The sequence below is a fragment of the Gymnodraco acuticeps genome, unplaced genomic scaffold (genome assembly GCF_902827175.1).
Source record: "Gymnodraco acuticeps unplaced genomic scaffold, fGymAcu1.1, whole genome shotgun sequence".
NCBI lineage: Eukaryota > Metazoa > Chordata > Actinopteri > Perciformes > Bathydraconidae > Gymnodraco > Gymnodraco acuticeps.
Genome location: NW_022991575.1, coordinates 588439 through 606777, shown reverse-complemented (window position 1 = coordinate 606777; position 18339 = coordinate 588439). Strand labels below are relative to the sequence as shown.

Genomic DNA, 18339 nt, shown 5'->3' with positions numbered 1-18339 from the left:
GACAGAGGGTGAAAAGAGGTGCTGCAGCACAGGCAGTATGAGAAAAATAAACTTTTTGAACATTAAAGCATGTAAACATGTCACAGTAGAGGCACAACATGAACCTGAACATTTGCAGAAAAGGGCCCCTTTAAACTATTTTACACATTGAAAATTATCATGCATATTATTTTTCATACACTGAAAAGTATTTTCCAGAAAGTAAACCATAAACGCTAATTCATCTTCAAACATTGTTTCCGTTTTAATATCATCCAGAGGTTGAAGTACTAATGTTAATTATGTAACAATAGAAATACTGTCTATGTAGTAATACTCAATACAAGTAAAATACTTAAATAAAATAATGCAAACACTAAACACTAATAACTTATAATTAGGGTCCCTCAGTAGGACCCCGGAGCTCTGCTTGGAGCCCTGCCTCTGCACCTGCCTGCGGCGGACAGCAGGCGGCGCTGTGGCAGCTCTCTGTCCGCCTGGAGGCTGTCGAGCTGTTTCCTGAAACGCATACTTCAGGATTAGGAAGAACACACCCAGTGACATCAGTGAGGTTTGAAGAAGAAAAAGTCTACAGTCAAAGTGCAGAGGAGGAACAAGAGGACCGAAATGTCCTGCCCGGTTTTCTGTCGGATTTGAGTGTTTTTGTGACTCCGGAGGGTTTAGGAACCAAGCTGTCCAAAGTTGTGCGTAAAGTTTTTTTTCTTCTTTACTGAAGCTAACCGTGGAGCGCAGAGTGCCGCGTTTCTCAAGAGAGCAGGATGTCAACTTCTGACGAGGCAGATGGGCTCCGGCCGAGATATGGCTGTAAGTGTTCTCTTTCTGCTCACCTTGACATGCAGGCGGACAGGCAGGCGGGCGGGCGGCTTCCCCTCACTCTACCGGGGAGAACAGCCCCGGATCCCCGCTCTGCTGCATGCAAACGCTCCCCAAACGTTTTCGAAAAGTTTTTTAACTAAATGCTCAGTGTGGGTTTTATTTCTGACAGCATGGCTACAGCTAAATTATGACTTCCGCGTTTTTAATAATAATGCATCGCAGTGTGAAGAGGGAGTAGGTATGCTTTTAGAGTTTACACAACTTTTTCTTCCACACATACACGTTAGTTTTTAACGTCCAAGTGGTTACCTACGCACGCCAAGTATTAAAACCAGGGCAGAATGTTCCAAATGCAAGGTTTTTATTTCTTTCTTCATACACTTTAACTGAAAACCAACGCCCATGGATCATTTGTAATGAACTTAAACTAAAAGAAACTAGAACAAAATCTTGGGTGCAAAATGTGGAGATTGTGTGAATATTAGGCCTCCATATTTCATGTTGGTTGCACATTATAACCCATCAAATATGGAACAAAATAAGTAGCACATGCCAACATTCCATTTTTGAATTTGAGTGGTGAACCTAGACACTGGGGCTGAAGGGTGATTTGTGAATTTCTATGGCATGTGTTGTCAGTTTTTGTTGAAATCAGGATTTACCTGTTGATGATGATGATGCCTGCTGACCCACCTCTGATGTGACAGGACAGGAGGCTAAAATGGGGCCTCTTTGTATTGCGCGCCCTCCTGTGCCCCATCCCCCCGCTCTATCATTTGGGAGAAAACTTATTTGAGGGAACATTTGAGTGCAGGCGGGATCACAGCTCCACTCTGTGTAATCTCACGGGAATCAACCCCATAAACTCCCCTCCATTGTTTTTTGTTTGCGGCGTATGAATAAGCATGCCATTTAAAGACAAAGGCTTGCCCTCATCTTACAGTCTGGCAGCCCTGAGCCACATTGAGCTTATTTGTTAACTGGCTACACAGATGACTAATGAATGACGCCTGTTTCCTTTGTAAAACACTTCAGTATATAGGAGAGACCTGGCTGGGAGTGGGATGGAAACTTCTCCTGGTGATGCAACCAGGGAGAAAACAGCAAAAAAAAAATAGTACAACAATCCACAATTATTCTTTCTTGACTTTGGTGGTCAATTAATTAAAGGTTCCAGTGTTCTCTCAGATATCAGATAATAACTCCTGTTTTTGCCTCAGTTTGAAAGTCATTTGTGTATGTTTTTTGGGCTCCAGCGGTCCTGGATGGGGTTGAGCGGCTCACAGCGGAGGAGATGGATGAGCGGCGGCAGGCCAACATGGCCTACGAGTATCTGTGTCACCTGGAGGAAGCCAAAAGGTAAGAGCTGAAAGATGATTCACCTGCTGACTAAACCTCTTCAGGCTTCTCAAAAGGGGGAAAGCTGGCCGTGATTCAAAGAAATAGAAATAGAGCTGCAATAAGGCCTGCAACAGGCTATTATCAGAATCATCGATACATTTACGGAATATTTTATCCATTAAATGCCCACAAGAATTTCAGAAAAGTATGAAAAATTTCAATTTAGGATTGCCATTAGGAGGCCAAAGATTAGTCTTCCAATTGCTTATTTCCTCCGACCACCAGTCCCAAAAATAATCAGTTTTTCTATCAAAGACACACAAGAAAAGAAGGAAATCCTCAGGATACAGATACCAGATGCATTGGTTTAGTTCACCGGATTTGCACCAATACTGACCGTACCAAGGGTTCATGTATTGGCCATGGCATGAACAATCCACAACAAATAGGGGTCCTTTGGCAATTTCATTAACATTCTGTTAAAAAATGCCTACAAAATGTCAGAACATTTTTGAAAAATGGTAATCGTAGATTCCTAGAAGCTTCTTTTGTCCAACCAACAGACCAAAACCCCCAAATAATCAGTTTTACTGTCAAAAACATTTAAGACGAGAAGGAAATTCTCAAGAATTAAGCTAAGAATGAATTTTTCAGCATCTGAATGAAATTACTGGTTGCTTGGACTTCAGAAGTCATGCACTTGTGTTGATAGATAGGAACTGAAATCTATAAAATATGGCTTCAGTCACAGCAGGCTGCTGACTCAGGTTTGAGTGCAACAGCAACTTCTGGTCTCATGTTGCCTTACAAGCAAAGTTTCCAAAGAGTATCATACAGTTGGCTCTATATATCTTTTGGTTAAAAGGGAGCATTGTGGAGATGGATTGGTGCTCTTCAATGGGAAGATCTACTTCGCAGAGTTTGTTATGAGCCTCAATCTGACTGAACAACTGGGAAGTCCATCCAGTTGTATTAAGCAGTTCAGTGCAGCGGATGTCAGTTTGATCATTTAATCCCCACTGATGCTTAAGCTACAGTTGGTTATTAGGCTCTGTGTTTTGGTACTGACTGTAAAGCAGAAAATGACAAGTCTTGAGAGTTAGAATTCAATGTTTGGACAGATTCATCTCCATTTCCTTTTCTGTGGTCTGATATTTCCACATGACGTCTTTCCAGTTTTTCCATATCCTATTTTGCCAAAGTCCTCACACAGCTGCTTGTATTTCAACAACAACATTTGAGAGCTTTGACTTCTTTAGTGACTGATATCAAGTTTTTTTTTTTTTAGACATTTCTAAATAACAAAGACTTGACTATAAAAATGAAAGGTTTCTGAGATTTTTTGGACATTATTTCCTCAACAATAGATAATAATATCATGTGTGTCATCACGTATTATGATGGATTAAATTATTGTAGAAATTAACTTTATATTTCACACTTAAGCCAAACTTCTCATTTGATACTTGGAATTGGAAGTAGATGAAGTGTGTTTGTCTCGCACACACACACATTTATGTATCTGTGTGTTGGTGTTTGCAGTGTGTTAACGTGTTTTAGTGGCTCTGTAGCCGACCCCGCTGCAGACTAGCAGATTCAAAAGAGGAAGGACCGTGCGAGACAGGAAGTGACTCAGTCCCTGTTGATTAAAGTATTTCCCACTGTTGCCACAGAAACCGGCTGTTGTCATAGCGACAGGTTCCGGAGTAAGTGCGCTCTGCTGTAAATAATTACAAAAAATAAGCTGTTTGATGTCCGGCATCTCTCTCCTGCTCGGTTGTTACTTACCATCCACCTGTGATGTTCAGGAAATTCCTGGAAGGCTTTTATTTTGTCTGGTCCCATTTTTTCCATCCACCTGAGATGTATACCTCAGTTTGTTCTCACAGTTATTCCCCAAAATAACTTGATAACTATTTAATAACTAAACCATGCAAGTGTCCCTGAACGTTTCTCAATAAAATAAGAGCAATATATATTTTACAGTAAAAAAAAAGATGGCCTCAGTCAAAACTCTTTATGACTTGTTGCTGCAGTTTGGTCAATCTTTGTTCCTGCTAGTGTTGAAATATCTCACACTTGTGAAGAGAAATGTAAAGAACACTTCCAGTATGTGCTTTTTATTTATTCTCCTCCTAGGTTCTTCATGTTCATGACCCTGATTCTTCTTCCTAAACACACCACATCACAAAAGTCTGACAGTGATGGGGATTGCCACCAAAATGTGCATGTCAGGGTAGAATTTTTCAGAGGAAGGAAGTGTTTTTTTTCTTGTTGAAGCTAGCGTCTTTAACCCACAGTCTGATCGAACACGTCTGATGGTTTATTAGGATTTTACTTTGATGAATGACTGTGTTATGAAATTAAGTTTGATTTCTCAGCTGATTACCTGGGTTAGTGTAGGCTGTGTAATTAAGACAGAAGATGGACTACTTAATCCTGTTTTTTTAGAAATATGCTACTGCTTGATAATGTTGTTGGTGGTTTGTAGCCATATAGGTCTGTTGCTCTACTTCCAGCAGAGTATGGCTGCTAACTCCTGTTGTTGGTCCAGGGCTTGTTTTCATGGGAACTGAAGAGTCTGCTATCAACCATTTGTTGCCACAGTCCACATTTTGAATTTACATAAGGACACATCGCTTAAATGGTCAAACCTGAAAAGTGAGTTTTTCTTATTATACTATATTCACTCTTTGGGCACATTGAGAGGACTGTTGGTTAATATATGTTGTTATAGTTTAAGTCTAATTTGCCTAGATACTACGTAAATAAAGTATGATGAGCAATTGGTTGTATCTCACAAAATAGGAGAAGATATGCACACACATGCAGTATTCAGAAAAGATTGTGCAGACTTTAATAATCACAATGTTAGCTTTTCCCATGGATGTATAAAGAGAACTGGATAAGGCGTTGGGGCGGGTCCCCGTTAATTCCTATGAGAGATGCCCAGTGGTGCATTAAGCCAAAAAGGACTGACTCAAAAACAAAAGTACCCAGATCATCTGGGGTCTTGGGCCCATAGAACATGCACTAGCTCTTTTGGCTAAGCCCCGCCTCCGATCAGCTCTGTCATTGAGGGTCACGCTCAGTCAAATTTGTATATATGCTAAAAAGACAGACTAACCGTTTGGCCACTATTGAAATGTTTTCAATATCCAGCTCACTTCCTGGGGGCTTGGTTTTTCCTAATTTTTTATTTTATTAAAGTTTGATTCAAGTGAGTAAGGGTGTTGCCAAATCCACTGAAACAGAAATAATTAGCATTGATTGAACAGCAAAACACTTTTGTTGTTATTTGCTGATGTTGAAGCAGCTCTTTCACCCTGCGAGCGTCCTGATTGGTCGATGGTGTTCCCCTCAGGCAGATTTTCAGGTAGCTCTATGTGGGGAACACCTGAGCCTGCGGGGAATGGCTGCTGGAAGAGGAATGCTGGGAGTGTGTGTCGCAGCTGCGTGGTATGATGGGAATGCCTCTGACAGGTGCACAGCAGGGTGTGAGCCGGATGCCCTGTGGGGGTGGCTGCAATGTATTGTGGCTCTTTAACGGCCCGTCCACTTAGCGGCGTGCGTTGAAAGCTTCACCATTCACTTTGAATGGGGTGACGTCACTTTTCGCCGAACTGCATTGTGGGAAGCAACGCGGAGCGTTGCTGGCGTGGCTCGCTGCAAAAGTTGAGCAATGTTCTACTTTTGAAGCCTCGGCAGAAGCGTCAGCCAATCTAATCATATGCCAGTACAAGCTCTAGCCAATCAAACCGCTGCTTGTGTGTCAGGGGCGGGAGATTCATGTGATTGGTTGTTGGTCGAGTTTCAGACACGCCCGCCGGCAAGCGACAACGCACGCCGCTGTGTGGACGGGCACAGACTACTACAGGTGTGTGTTCGAGCACAAAAGGCCTACATGGATAATGGCACTTCATGAACTCATACTCTCTCTCTGCAGAGATGCAAAGTATGTGTTATCACTCTTATTTTCATGTTCCCATGAGATGCTGAGAAACAGTCTGAGGCCTGCTGTGCGTGTTATCACACCATATTTGAATTCTAGGTCACATGTTCAACTCTTTTGGCTTTTCAAATATGTTGTAATGCTGCTAAGCTTTTCTCTTTGGCTATAGCTTTGACTATTTTCTTTATTGATTATTCTTACAATTAATTATTGGATAACTTTACACATTTCTCAACCATTTTGAGATATTTTTTTTTAATTTATATATCGTGTAGTATTTTTTTTCTTTCTTCACATTTGTATTGGATTTTTTTTTCATTTTCTCCTACTATGTTTATGTCATGCACGAGAGCCAAGCCAAATTCCTTCCACGTTACAACCTTGTTGGCAATAAACCAAATTAGGATCCTAGGTCTAATTGGCCAATATATGAAACATAAAAAGCTGCAAATGTCCATTTGATTGAGCTGGTATGAGAACATTTGGGCATTTTAACTTAAATGACTCCTACCTAATCACAAATTCTCACCAACCAATCATGTAAACAGAATTTTTGTTTAGAGTACTCAAATAACTTGTTGAATGTATTCCAACAAAAAGGCCCTCTTACTCTGTATATCCTAGTTGGCTCCTTCAGTCTCTGAGAATGCAGTTGGACATGTTATGTTTTCAGTGAGATGCTTCACTTTATTGATCTGTGCACACTGCTAACTGCACATTCCCTCCTTATCACATCAGTGCACAGAAAACAGTTTCAAGTAGTTTCGCTGTAGATTCTCTGACAATAACTGACTCATACAATTAAGTTAACCCTAAGCCACGTGCCACGTGCACTGAAGCTGGTAGTAAATAACTCACGCAGCAGATTCTTTTAGAGGGTGACGTAAATTTCTTTGGGGCAGTGGCTAGAAGGATCAGACAGCAGAGTGACAGCACAGTGAATGTGAACAGGAGCGTTTGATTATTCTTCAGGGGAGGGGAGGAGAGAGTGCAGTGAGTGAGATTAACATTTCATGTGGTATTTCTAATACGATAAGATCCGTCAACTCCCTGAGCAGACACAGAGGCTGGCAATGAATGTTTAACTAGAACTTGTTTTTATTGTATTACATTTTTTGGAAAGAAAGTAGGATAAATAGAAGAAGAACAAAGTAAAGCATATAGTATTATTGCCCAATCTGTGTTGTAGATGTCCATTAGATTTTGTAGCGTCACTTCCTGGTTAAACTCTCCTTCCATTCCTTGCTGTGGAGGAGGATTACAGATGTTTTGGGTGTGCTCACTTTCAGTTTCCGGTGCTAATAGTTGTGTGTGTTTGGAGTGGGGGATTGTTTACATGCTGTGGGATTGTCTGACCTCGTGTCATTGCCTGACTGGACATACTGGTTCCAGTGGTGTAAACGCATTTTCTGAATGCCAGCATTTAACATGCTAAATAACTCTCTGCATGAATTTACACCATGTGGAGGGAGGCCACAACTTTGAAAACTAGGCCCAAGACCAGTTCATTTGAACATTTGAACTGAGCTTAGATTTAAAAAAATGCATGCAAAACATCCTTTTATTTTTATTTGTTAGTTGCTAATTTTCCTGCTGTTTTTGAATCAAACAAACTTTATTGTCCACTAGAGAGGAAGTCTGTCTTTACAGTTGGTCAGTAAAAAGCAGTACGAGAACATGTATAAATGAAAATGCTTAGGGGGCGTGGTCTTGCCAATTTGACACGCCCAAATACCCAAACACCTTATCAAACGAGAAATGCCCTCAATTTTTAAAAGGATCCTACCAATTTTGATTGGTGGCTGGCATCGACTTTTCCTAGTTTGGCCCCTAAAAATCACATGAAACACTTAAAATGTAGAATTGACACACAAGTTAAAACAAGGAACAAAAGAGAAAAGAGAACAAGTATTAAAATACCAGCAGTAGAAATAGCTCTGTTTTAACTGTTCTTCTTTTGAGCTGCATTGTAAAGCTGATGGCATAAGGAAAATATTGACCTTTTCATAAACTAATTTTACTACGTTTGTGTTGTTGTGCTCTCCCTCCTCCTCGGCCCTGCCCACAGCTGTAATTCTGTAGGAGTCTTTGTTTAGACGGTGCTCAACTGAGTGAAGTCCTGCAATGACTACTGCCGAGGGAGGGCTGATGTATAAACCAGCAGGGTTTACTCCAGTGTCAGCCTGATTTACGTGATATGTGATAAGTAAAGTCTGTCTCAGAGAGCTACAGTTTTTATGGAGTTAAGGTAGGGAGGATGATACTACCTTAACTCCATAAAAACTCCCTATCGACCACATCACTGCCATCTGTGGTCTTCATCCTTCCTTCGACAGGGAGGGTTACATTCAGATCTGGAGTTTAAATAGTGCCTGTTTAGTGTAATTCCTTTGAATGACAGGGTTCACTATAACCATGATTTTCTCCTAAATGTTGAAGGATTTGAGAAAAAGAACATGACCCTTGAAAATGAATGGTCTTGAAAGTATTTTCTGAAAAAATAAATTACGAAAATACACCACTCTTGGGGTAGAGTTTGTGTTGATTTAGCACAAGTGTTAGGTTTGAAATAAATGTGATTGTCTGATATGGAAAGATAAAATTACTGATGGCCAAATGCGTCACTTTTGAGTCCTCGTGGTTCAAACTCAAACTAGTGCAGCGTAATGCTTAATTTGACCCAACTGCCTACACCTTTATAAAAATGTAAGTGGCATCAGTTCTTGTCCTAAAGGTAATTGGGGTTCTTACCTCTCTTTCCTCTTCAGTTAATTTGACATATTGCTCTTACCGACCATTTTAGTTATGTTTGTAACTATTTCTTCTGTATGGATTCATGACTGTGTTCCAAAAAGCTCAAAAATAGTACGTTTTTGTGTCTGCTCATTGATCTTGATTTGACTTTGATGACTGTGACTATCACCCGGTGTGGGTCACAGCAAACGGACCAATGCTGTTTACATTAGTTTTTTTTTACACTGTTTTTTTTATCAATACAGTTCTGTGATGAGTGTTGTGAGTGTTGCCTAGCAACAGCAGAGTTTACCTGTGGTTGGCAGCTTCACTGACTGACTGACACGCTGGTGTTTTATTGACACTGTGCTCTGAGACGATGAAGATATTTTTTCTTGTCTAGTATAACAGATTGGTGATCTCAGTGAGTGTTATCGTTTATGTGAGGTCGCTCTCGGCAAATGGCAGAATTATAATTGTTTTCTTCCATTTGCGTCAAAGTAACTGACGCTTAGGAATGATCAGCATTCACCCGAGACCAGACTGTTGGGACAAATAGCACAAATACCACAGTGGCATTTTTCATTGAGTTACATCAGTGAAAGTTAGGTCACAAATTGCTGTTGTTTTTTAATACATTTTTACCTCGGGTGGAAATCTTTTGGAGGTTTTGATGTCTTGGTAACATTTGAGTTTTTATCCCGAATGTACTGTGGTCGACAGGGGCAAACGTGTTACAACGGCCCAACACATTTCCATTAGGAGAAGCTAACAAATGTGCCAACTTTATAACCCCCAAACATCAACAACCGCTTCGGTCCCAGCTGTCTGCATCACTTCAGTGTCCCCATTTCCATTGTGTTTTGAGCTTCTTGTAGCATTTTTGTTTTTGCAGCGTTTGGTATTTATAGCGTTTTTTTATGCTGCGCTTTAGTAATCGCTGCGCATGTGTTGTCAAGTTGGTGAAGCTGTTTTTTCATTTGCATGTGTTTTGGAAAATGTGTGTTTTTATATTTATATCGTTTTTGAATGTGCAGCGTGTTTCTCCTAATGTAAGTGTTTTGGGCTGTTTGCCACCATACAATGTATTACAAATCACATACACATATTGTCAGGATATATTGAATTTTCCCATGCTATAACTTATAAAAAGGGACAATTAGGGTTAAATACTGGGACATTAAATACAAGTATTTATCAGGAATTTTCTCCAAACTCCCTTTTTCCCGGGAGAAAACCCATAGGAACCCTGGTTTATACATTCTTGTGGGTTTGCTGTTCATCCTATGTTTCTCCACCTCTCTCTCAAACCTCATCAACTTATTCCCCATGCTACTGTCACAGTTAAACACTATAGTGGGACCATGACATGCTTTAATAACAGTAATAGAACTGGCCCATCTTCTCAGCCGCAGCAGTTTCTGCCAGTTATGACATGAAAACCAAAGTTTCCACACACCATTTCACTACTTGCGTCATAACGTTACTCAAGTATGGGAGTGTGCTGGTTTCTGCTACATCTCCATATTTTAATCTTCCCTCAAGAGAAGGCGTTTGTGTAAAAAGACGACTTTGAGAGAGCGAGATAATCCATCAGAGTGGTCACACTCTGTAATCCTTCCTCTCTGTTATCTGACACCCACTAAAATAAAACAATTTATCTCAAGACATAATCCCTGATACTTTACAAACTTTACCTTCAAAACCATGTCAGTTTTTTGTGCCACGTTGATGTTGGAAGAAGTTTGGACCTAAAATATTTTGAAATGTATACATTTAAGAAAAGGATTACTCACTTTATGCATTGCACAATGACGGGGAAACTAGACACAGATGGAAGTAAAAGGTTTATAACTTTAAATCTGTTTTCAAATTTTTCTCTGGCTTTTTATCAGTCAGATTTGACACCCTATTTATGATGTAATACACAGAAAGTGTCAGTTTAAAGCGCCGTCGTCTAAATGTGTTAATAAATGTCACGCCTCACTGCAGACCGGCCCAGTTCCTGCTCTGGCCATTTGCCTGTAATTTCCTGTTTTCAAACTGTTTCATAACCCTCTTGTGTACAGCCACTGCCGCAATGAATATTATGTAATTCAATGCCCCAACATTGAGTTGCTCCGTGGAGAACAATGGCACAAGAGTGATGTTTTCAAGCCTTTTCATTGTGATACCATCTGACCTCAGGTGACTGATCTGTAAAGATATTCTTGGACTAAAGGACTGTTCATAATGACAGGGAGGAACACAGCCGTAAACAAGATGAAGCTGCTAACTATAGGGTTAGAGCACGAAAAATGTGGAATCTAATCAATGGAATGTGAATATTTTTGACCTATTGCAATTACAATCTGATTTAGTATATTGGAGGAAGGGGTCATTTTTGCATTGTTATTAAAAACATTTTTTTAGGGAAGAAGGCCAACACTTGTGGTCTGGCTGTTTTTAAAGGGGCCCTTCTATGCTCATTTCACACTTTACTGCTCTCCTACTGCCTGTGCTGCAGCATTACATTACATGACATGTTACTTGTTAGACGCTTTTATCCAAAGCGACTTACATACTCAATACTGTGGACAATCCCCACAGGAGTAATTTGGGGTGAAGTGTCTTGCCCAGGGACACAACGACATGCTGACTGCAGTGGGGTTTGAACCTGTGACCCCTTGATCCGAACACCAACTCACAACCCACTGCACCCCACGCCTCCCTGAGCCCAGTCGGCTCTGATTGGTTAGCTAGCCGGCTTTGTTGTGATTGGTCACGTACAATGTACGCGCTAGCCAATAGAAGCGTGAGTGTTAGATAGTGAGGTCAATATGTTCCTGAAGTAAACGAAGGAGTCCAATGGAGGTGTTTTAGGCAGGGGGGGGGGAGAAACTCCCTCTGGAGGGAACTTGGGATTTAAGCCTCTGAAGACCATTTACATGCACAAAGACCTATACAACACACTACATTAAAGGGAAAACCCCCAAAAAGCATAATAGGGACTCTTTCCTTCAACCTTATTTTGCTTTGAATACTTTGAAGTCCTTGCTACACTGTAGGCTGTATTTGAGTTGCTGTGTAAATGTTACCTGCTGAGGCCTCCCGGCACACAGGCCTAAGTCACACCTCCGACAGTTGAGAATGTGGGAATGAAAAGGGAAAGAAAGAGAGAGGGATCAGCACTCCACAAAGGCCCTGCGGGAATGGGCCAGGTCCCGCCCCTCCTCCACAGCCGCTCACCTGGCCGTCTGAAACCTGAGACCACAAGTTACTCTTCCAGTTTGGATCTCCGTCACAGCGCGGGAACACTCCCTGGATCTATCATGGTGAGGAAACCTGTAGAGAGCTGAGCTGATACAGCAGTTTCATCTGACTGACAATGACCCCTCCCCCCCACCTGATCAGCAGGCCTACCTGACTCTCACTGTCTCAGGCCGGCTTGGTTTTCTGTTATTACGTCTCTGTACCTCAGCACTCAGCTGGTATTTGCTCTTAGATAACTTCAGCTGTAGACAGTAATGGCTGTAATGCTGCAGGTCACATGTGATGGATGACTGACCTCAGAGGGCCTGTAGCCTCCAAGGTCAAAGGTCACAGCCAATGATGATGCTGTGTTTTTGTTGAGGAACAGGCTAACAAAAGTGTCTTAAAGGTCCCATGACATGCTTTTCCGGTTATTACCCATCCCCTTGTGTGTTATGTAGCTTTTTCTGCATGTGAACAGTCTGCAAAGTCACAAACCCTCAAAGTACACCCTGTAGGGAGTAAAACTCCAACACAGAAAAGACCTGTCTATGCTGCCCCAGAACGCCTCGTTGGAGATTTTTCTTTTTCCATTTTTTTTCCTTCATGAGTATAGTGACGTAACGATACCCAGGTCCAAATGGACCAATCCGCGGAGCTCCTCACACACACACACACACACACACACACACACACACTCTCAGCCTTATCTTTTCTCAGCTGCGGATCTCGCTGTCTCGCAGACCCCCACGCAGCAACCAGGAAACGACACCAGTAATTCAGCTCACAGTCCGCTCCTCGCAGCAGCGAGCCCCGCAACGTCCCGCCAACACGGCACCCAGACCCCACGCAGCATTCTCATCTGTTTGTCATTACTGGTGTCATTTTCATGACCAGTGTCATGTCTCCCTGAGGTTTCTCCCATGTTCCCCTTAAACTGTGGGTTTTCTCTGGAAGTTTTTCCTTGTACGATGTGAGGGTCTAAGGATAGAGGGTGTCGTTTTTCTCATACTGATATTCTGAACAATCTGTGCTGTTGTATTTGCTGTAAAAAAATCATAATTTGAAAGATTATTGATACAAAATAAGGATACAGTACTATTACATCTGGGTCTCTGTGTTTCATTAAAGCTCGGCTCTGTGTGTATGTGGAATGAGCCATTTTGTGTGCGTGCGAGAGAGAGCGCACCGGTACCGGAGATCGTTGTTGTTAGCTTCTGGTGCTAGCGAGCTACGCTAACGGATATAAGGAGTTTTTTCAACAACAAAGTGGAGGAGAGTCCTCTCCTGTCAGACTGAGAGGCTCAGTTTAGATAGTTAACTTTAGTCTAAGTTATATCAGTGGGTCTCAAACGTTTTGATGTAAACAATTATTTTCGAGGCACACGTTTATATGATCATTATAGTTATAAAAAAATAAGAGAATAAATTAAAAACAGGTATGAAATACTATATGACAGTAAAAATAGAATAAAGTTTAAAAGGGTGATTTGTAAAATATCCATAAAGAAAAAGTAAATCTGTTTCCAGGTCTGTTTCATATGTGTTGAGAGAGGTATCCATAGATCTCTTCATTTTGCTCTCAAAGTGCACCAGATTGATGCTTTTAACTTCAATATTTAGAAATAAATCTTCCACTCCCCACTTATAAAAATAGCACTTTACCCCTGCTTACACCTATATGCCCGTGAGCTGGTTATCGAGCCTTCATTGTAACTGTCACACTGTGTATTTGCGTGTGGAGTGTTGCAGTAGAACATTCCACTGTAGCGCCCGGTACATTAATGGGAAACCCTAAATGTTTGAGCACCCTCTATGAAACGTCAAGCTACCCCACAGCACCCCCAAAATAAATATCTGGCGCCGACACTGAGCCTGACTATTTGTGTTGGGGGGGCCCGACTTTTTTTTTTCTCCAAAGGGGGGCCCTGAAGTTTGAGAACCACTGCTCTAGAGGGAGTTTCTCTCCCACACACACACTCCCCCCCCTCTGCCTGAAACACCTCCATGTTAACGTACAGAACAAGTGATATCACTACGTTAAGTACGTAATACTCGTGCTTCAACACATTTTACGTGAGACATCTCCAAAAGAGCCGGCCAGCTAACCAATCAGAGCAGACTTGGCTCTGGTTTCAGACAGAGGGTGAAAAGAGGTACTGCAGCACTGGTAGTATGAGAAAAATAAAGAGCTTTTTTTAACATTAAAGCATGAGACATGTCACTGTAGAGGAAAGAAATACAAAAATGAACCTAAAATGAGCAAAAATATATCCCTTTCTCAACTAAACTTTTGAAGGATTATTTTTTTTATCATATCCTATCATTGTTTGGACAACTAATGCCTTGAAAGTGATATAACTAGATACAGGGTTCGTACGGGTGCTGGAAATCCTTGAAAATGCTTGACATTTTGGGAATGGTGCTTGAATTTGGGATAAAGTGCTTGAAATTGTAAATGCTTTACTTTGTTTTTTAGATTAAAAAAAATAAAGAAGTCTGCGCGCGCTTAATTGCTTCACTTTTACATAAAACCGCTCCGCTGCGGCCTTCCCGCGCTATGCACGTGACCTGCAAGTGTTTTTGTTACATGTGACCTGGGCATTCTGATGAGAGTGATAGATGACTGTGTGCCAGGAGGTTGCAGTTTCAACGAGCTTTGGCTAGCAGAAGACAAACACAAGCCATGGCTAAGACGAGGGTCAAGCCCACGAGTAGCCTCCTGCAAAGTGTGCAAACAAATAATTTCAGTTGTTCACGATGGGAGAGTCTGCGCTGACAAGCCACATGAAAGGTACGCCATAGTAGAGCATTTTGGATTAGGCTAACGTTGCATGTTAAGTTTGTTTAAGCTAAAGTTAGCAAGCTGAATAGCGAACTCGATGAGGGTTAATAATAATAATTGCAGGGGACAATCATTTCAGAGAAGCGTACCTATGTTAATATGTGCATTACAGTCGCCATCCTGTGGTGTTCAGAGGATGAAGCACTCACTGTTGTAATTCAACCCAGTCTCACGGCATTTCGTGTTATAGTCACGAAATATAATCTATTGATTCGACACAGAACGATTTTAAAAGCAATGTATTTCTACTGGTAGTATGTTTCGTGCCTAAACATTTCTGGATTTTTGGTGTCATACCGTTTAGGAGTGAGGATAATCTGCGAGAGATTAAGAGAGTCCCATTGTTTTTGGACCTACGCAGGAGGGTTGAGCATGTCCCAGTTTAGATCCCCCAGTAGCACAAACTCAGAATGAGTGTGGGGTGCCAGGAGGGTGCTGAGAGCAGGTAGGGTACATGCTGGGGCAGAGGGTGGGCGATAGCAGCCAGCGACTGTCAGTGTAGAGCTATTTGCCAGTTTTAATGTTTACGATAAGTAGGTCAAATTGTTTGGGGACAGATTTACTAGTGGCAATAGAACACTGGAGGTGTTGCTTTGTGAATATAACTACTCCACCAGCTTTAGATGATCTATCCTGCCTTAACACATTATAACCAGTGATGCCAATGTCAGAGTCTGGGATATTCTTCTTCAGCCAAGACTCAGTGATGACAAGTACCTCCGGATTTGAGCTGTGAATGAGTACTTTTATCTGGTCAATTTTTGGCAGTAAGCTTCTAGCATTTACATGTAGAAAACCTAAAGCTTTACGAGAGCAGAAGTCAGGGAAACTCAGATCATTGTGACAAAGATTGACATCAGGGCACAGGTCAGAACTAGGACTATACATACAATAGAAGGTCCAGGATGAACATGCACATTGCCCGATATCATCAGTAGTAATACAATCAGAGCACGGCCAAGAGCTAGCAGTGAGTCACAATGCCTAGTTTGTTTTGTGCGCACATTGACAGTGGAATGTAACGTAATCATCTTGTGTAGAGACCTCATAATCACTCATGATAGTAGTGGCGGTTGGCATTTGTTATGCGCAGGAGGGGGTAGGGATGCGGCGAATAACGCAAGGAAAAAGCAGTACAGTTTGGGATTAGCCGTTGTTAGTCCAGTGAAGGTTGGAAGCAGCACTCACCCAGAGATCAACAGTCCTTGGTTGTCCAAGTCCTTGGTTGTTTATAGCATAAAGAACATCTGATTTAATGTGAGGTAGGTAAATAATCTTTTGAGTATAAGTATGTGTATATAAATATGTAATTTACAACAGCTGTAAGATGCTTGAAAATGCACCTTGAAAAGTGCTTGAATTTGACTTTGGAAAAGGTGTAAGAACCCTGTAGATAGGACATGTGTGTAAACAGAGTAGGTGAGTGACATGCGGCAAACTAAAAGTGCAGCTTGGAATTAAACCATGACTTGCTTATCAGGTTCACTTGCTCCACTATATGCGCCCTAACCGCTTGGCTATTTGCATTTGTATGCATCCAATGCTCGACTGGACCTTTACACAAAAGCTGAGGCACAAAACCACTAGGTGGTTATTATAGTAAGTAAGTTTATTGATAAATACATAGGGATGCACGATATTGTTTTTTTTAAACCGATACCGATAACTTCCTGCTTCTCAAGACCGATACCGATACTGATAACCGATAATAAAAAAATGTTTACGCCACTAATTATTTTAACGCGATTAAGGCATGTGTATTTTTTTTCCTCGGCCAGCACCGACTGGCTATTGGGAGGACCAGGAGGGTGTGTGTATGTGTGGCCCGAGCGAGCGAGAGAGAGACCTTACGTGCATTGTTGTTGTTAGCATCTGGTGCTAGCTAGCTGCGCTAACGGATATACGGAGCTGTTTAAATGAAAACAGAGGAGCGACATTTCGCCACAACTGCACCTAGCACTTGACTTTATGCAGGAAGCCAGACAGTGGGACATTGTACGAAAAGTCAGCACACTCAGCACGGATAGTGCGCAACATGATTGCAGCTCCGGTTCGAGCATATGCCTTGAGTTGCACATAGCTCCAACGCCCATACCACCGACGACATGTTTGTTTACTGTCCTGGCTTCACGGCCGCACACCATTTACGTCACAGCCAGGCATGAGTTAGGGAGCGCTGGATTTGTGAAAAACTCCCCTCTTCCTAAACCACTAATACCACAGTACTGGCAAAACGGGAGGAGCCGAGTAAAAAACAAGCGCCCCTCATCCCAATCCACCCACACCGCAGTATTTTTTCTTTTTTTTTACCCAAAAAATATATTGTATATTATCGGGGCTATTAATACTGGTATCGGGTTTATCGGGATGACGTCATAATTCCTAATATCGGACCGATAATTATCGGGCCGATAATTATCGTGCATCCCTAATTAAAACAGTCATCCCAAAGCTTTCTTACCTGGGATTCCATTAAATACAGTAATGTGTACACTATGTCTATGACTTTTGGAATAAGATTTCCCAGTATTTCATATGAACAATGTATGGATGAGCAAAAAATATATATATTTTCAAATTCTTCAAATAATTTTTTTAAGAAAGGTTGATCATGTGACCCCTAGTTTGAGAAATACTGATTTAAACATTTGATTTATCAGCAAAATGGTGGAATGACTTCCTTTCAACATCAAGATAATTACTTTTAATTAGCACATGTATTTTTTTCATAAGCTCTCGCACGACATTAACAAAGAAGTCAGAGTCACAGCCTGGGATATGTGTTGCATTGCACAGCCCAACCTTGTTGAAAAAAAAGGGTACATTTTTTCCCCCACTTTAACACGCTCGGCGTAGATTTGACACAGTGAGTCAGCGTGCACTGTGTCTGTCCAGCTGCTGTCGGGGGGTGTGAGAGGACGAGGTCAGATGGTGCACAGATTCCAGCGTTGCAGCAAAGCATGTAATGGACAACTTGGCTCACACTCATCCTTTTTTTGCGTGGTGCCTCTTGTCCTTCTTCTCCTCGTTTTCTTGCATCACTTCCTTTGTGCCTCATGAAACTATTACTTTCGAGGTTGTGAAGTCCTGCTGGATTGTAAAAACACTCACAAAGACTTTTCTTAAAACTCAGTCTTTAATTAGACTCAAGTTCATCATCACAATGGAAGGTGGGTGGTTAGTGAGAAACTTGGGGGGGAGGGGGGGTTCTTCTCTTTCCCTTTCTGACAAATATCTATTTATAATGCCAGGGACAACACCGAATACATTGTTGTCTACACTTAGCATTGTGTTTGGCTTTATGATGCTTGTTGTGTGTGTTTCTGGTGAGACTAGTGTTATTGGAAACATTTACATGTACACCGGGGATTTCCCTGGCTTAATTCAAGGTTTAAGTGGTGGGTAGGGTATATGTGTTGGC

At 41.6% G+C, this 18339-nt stretch overlaps 1 protein-coding gene across 2 annotated transcripts in view; it reads left to right on the top strand.

Moving 5' to 3' along the window:
• The first annotated feature begins 510 nt into the window (after positions 1 to 510).
• iqgap1 (IQ motif containing GTPase activating protein 1) overlaps positions 511 to 18339 on the top strand; it is a 53169-nt gene continuing 35340 nt past the window's right edge. Inside the window, exons 1-2 of one of the 2 annotated variants that reach the window (XM_034197522.1) lie at positions 511 to 804; positions 2073 to 2175. In XM_034197522.1, the coding sequence (XP_034053413.1) occupies positions 759 to 804; positions 2073 to 2175 (149 nt within the window). In that variant the 5' untranslated portion in view covers positions 511 to 758. Of the gene's footprint in view, positions 805 to 2072; positions 2176 to 16061; positions 16181 to 18339 lie in introns of those variants that run through there. The other variant, XM_034197524.1, reaches the window with a different exon arrangement.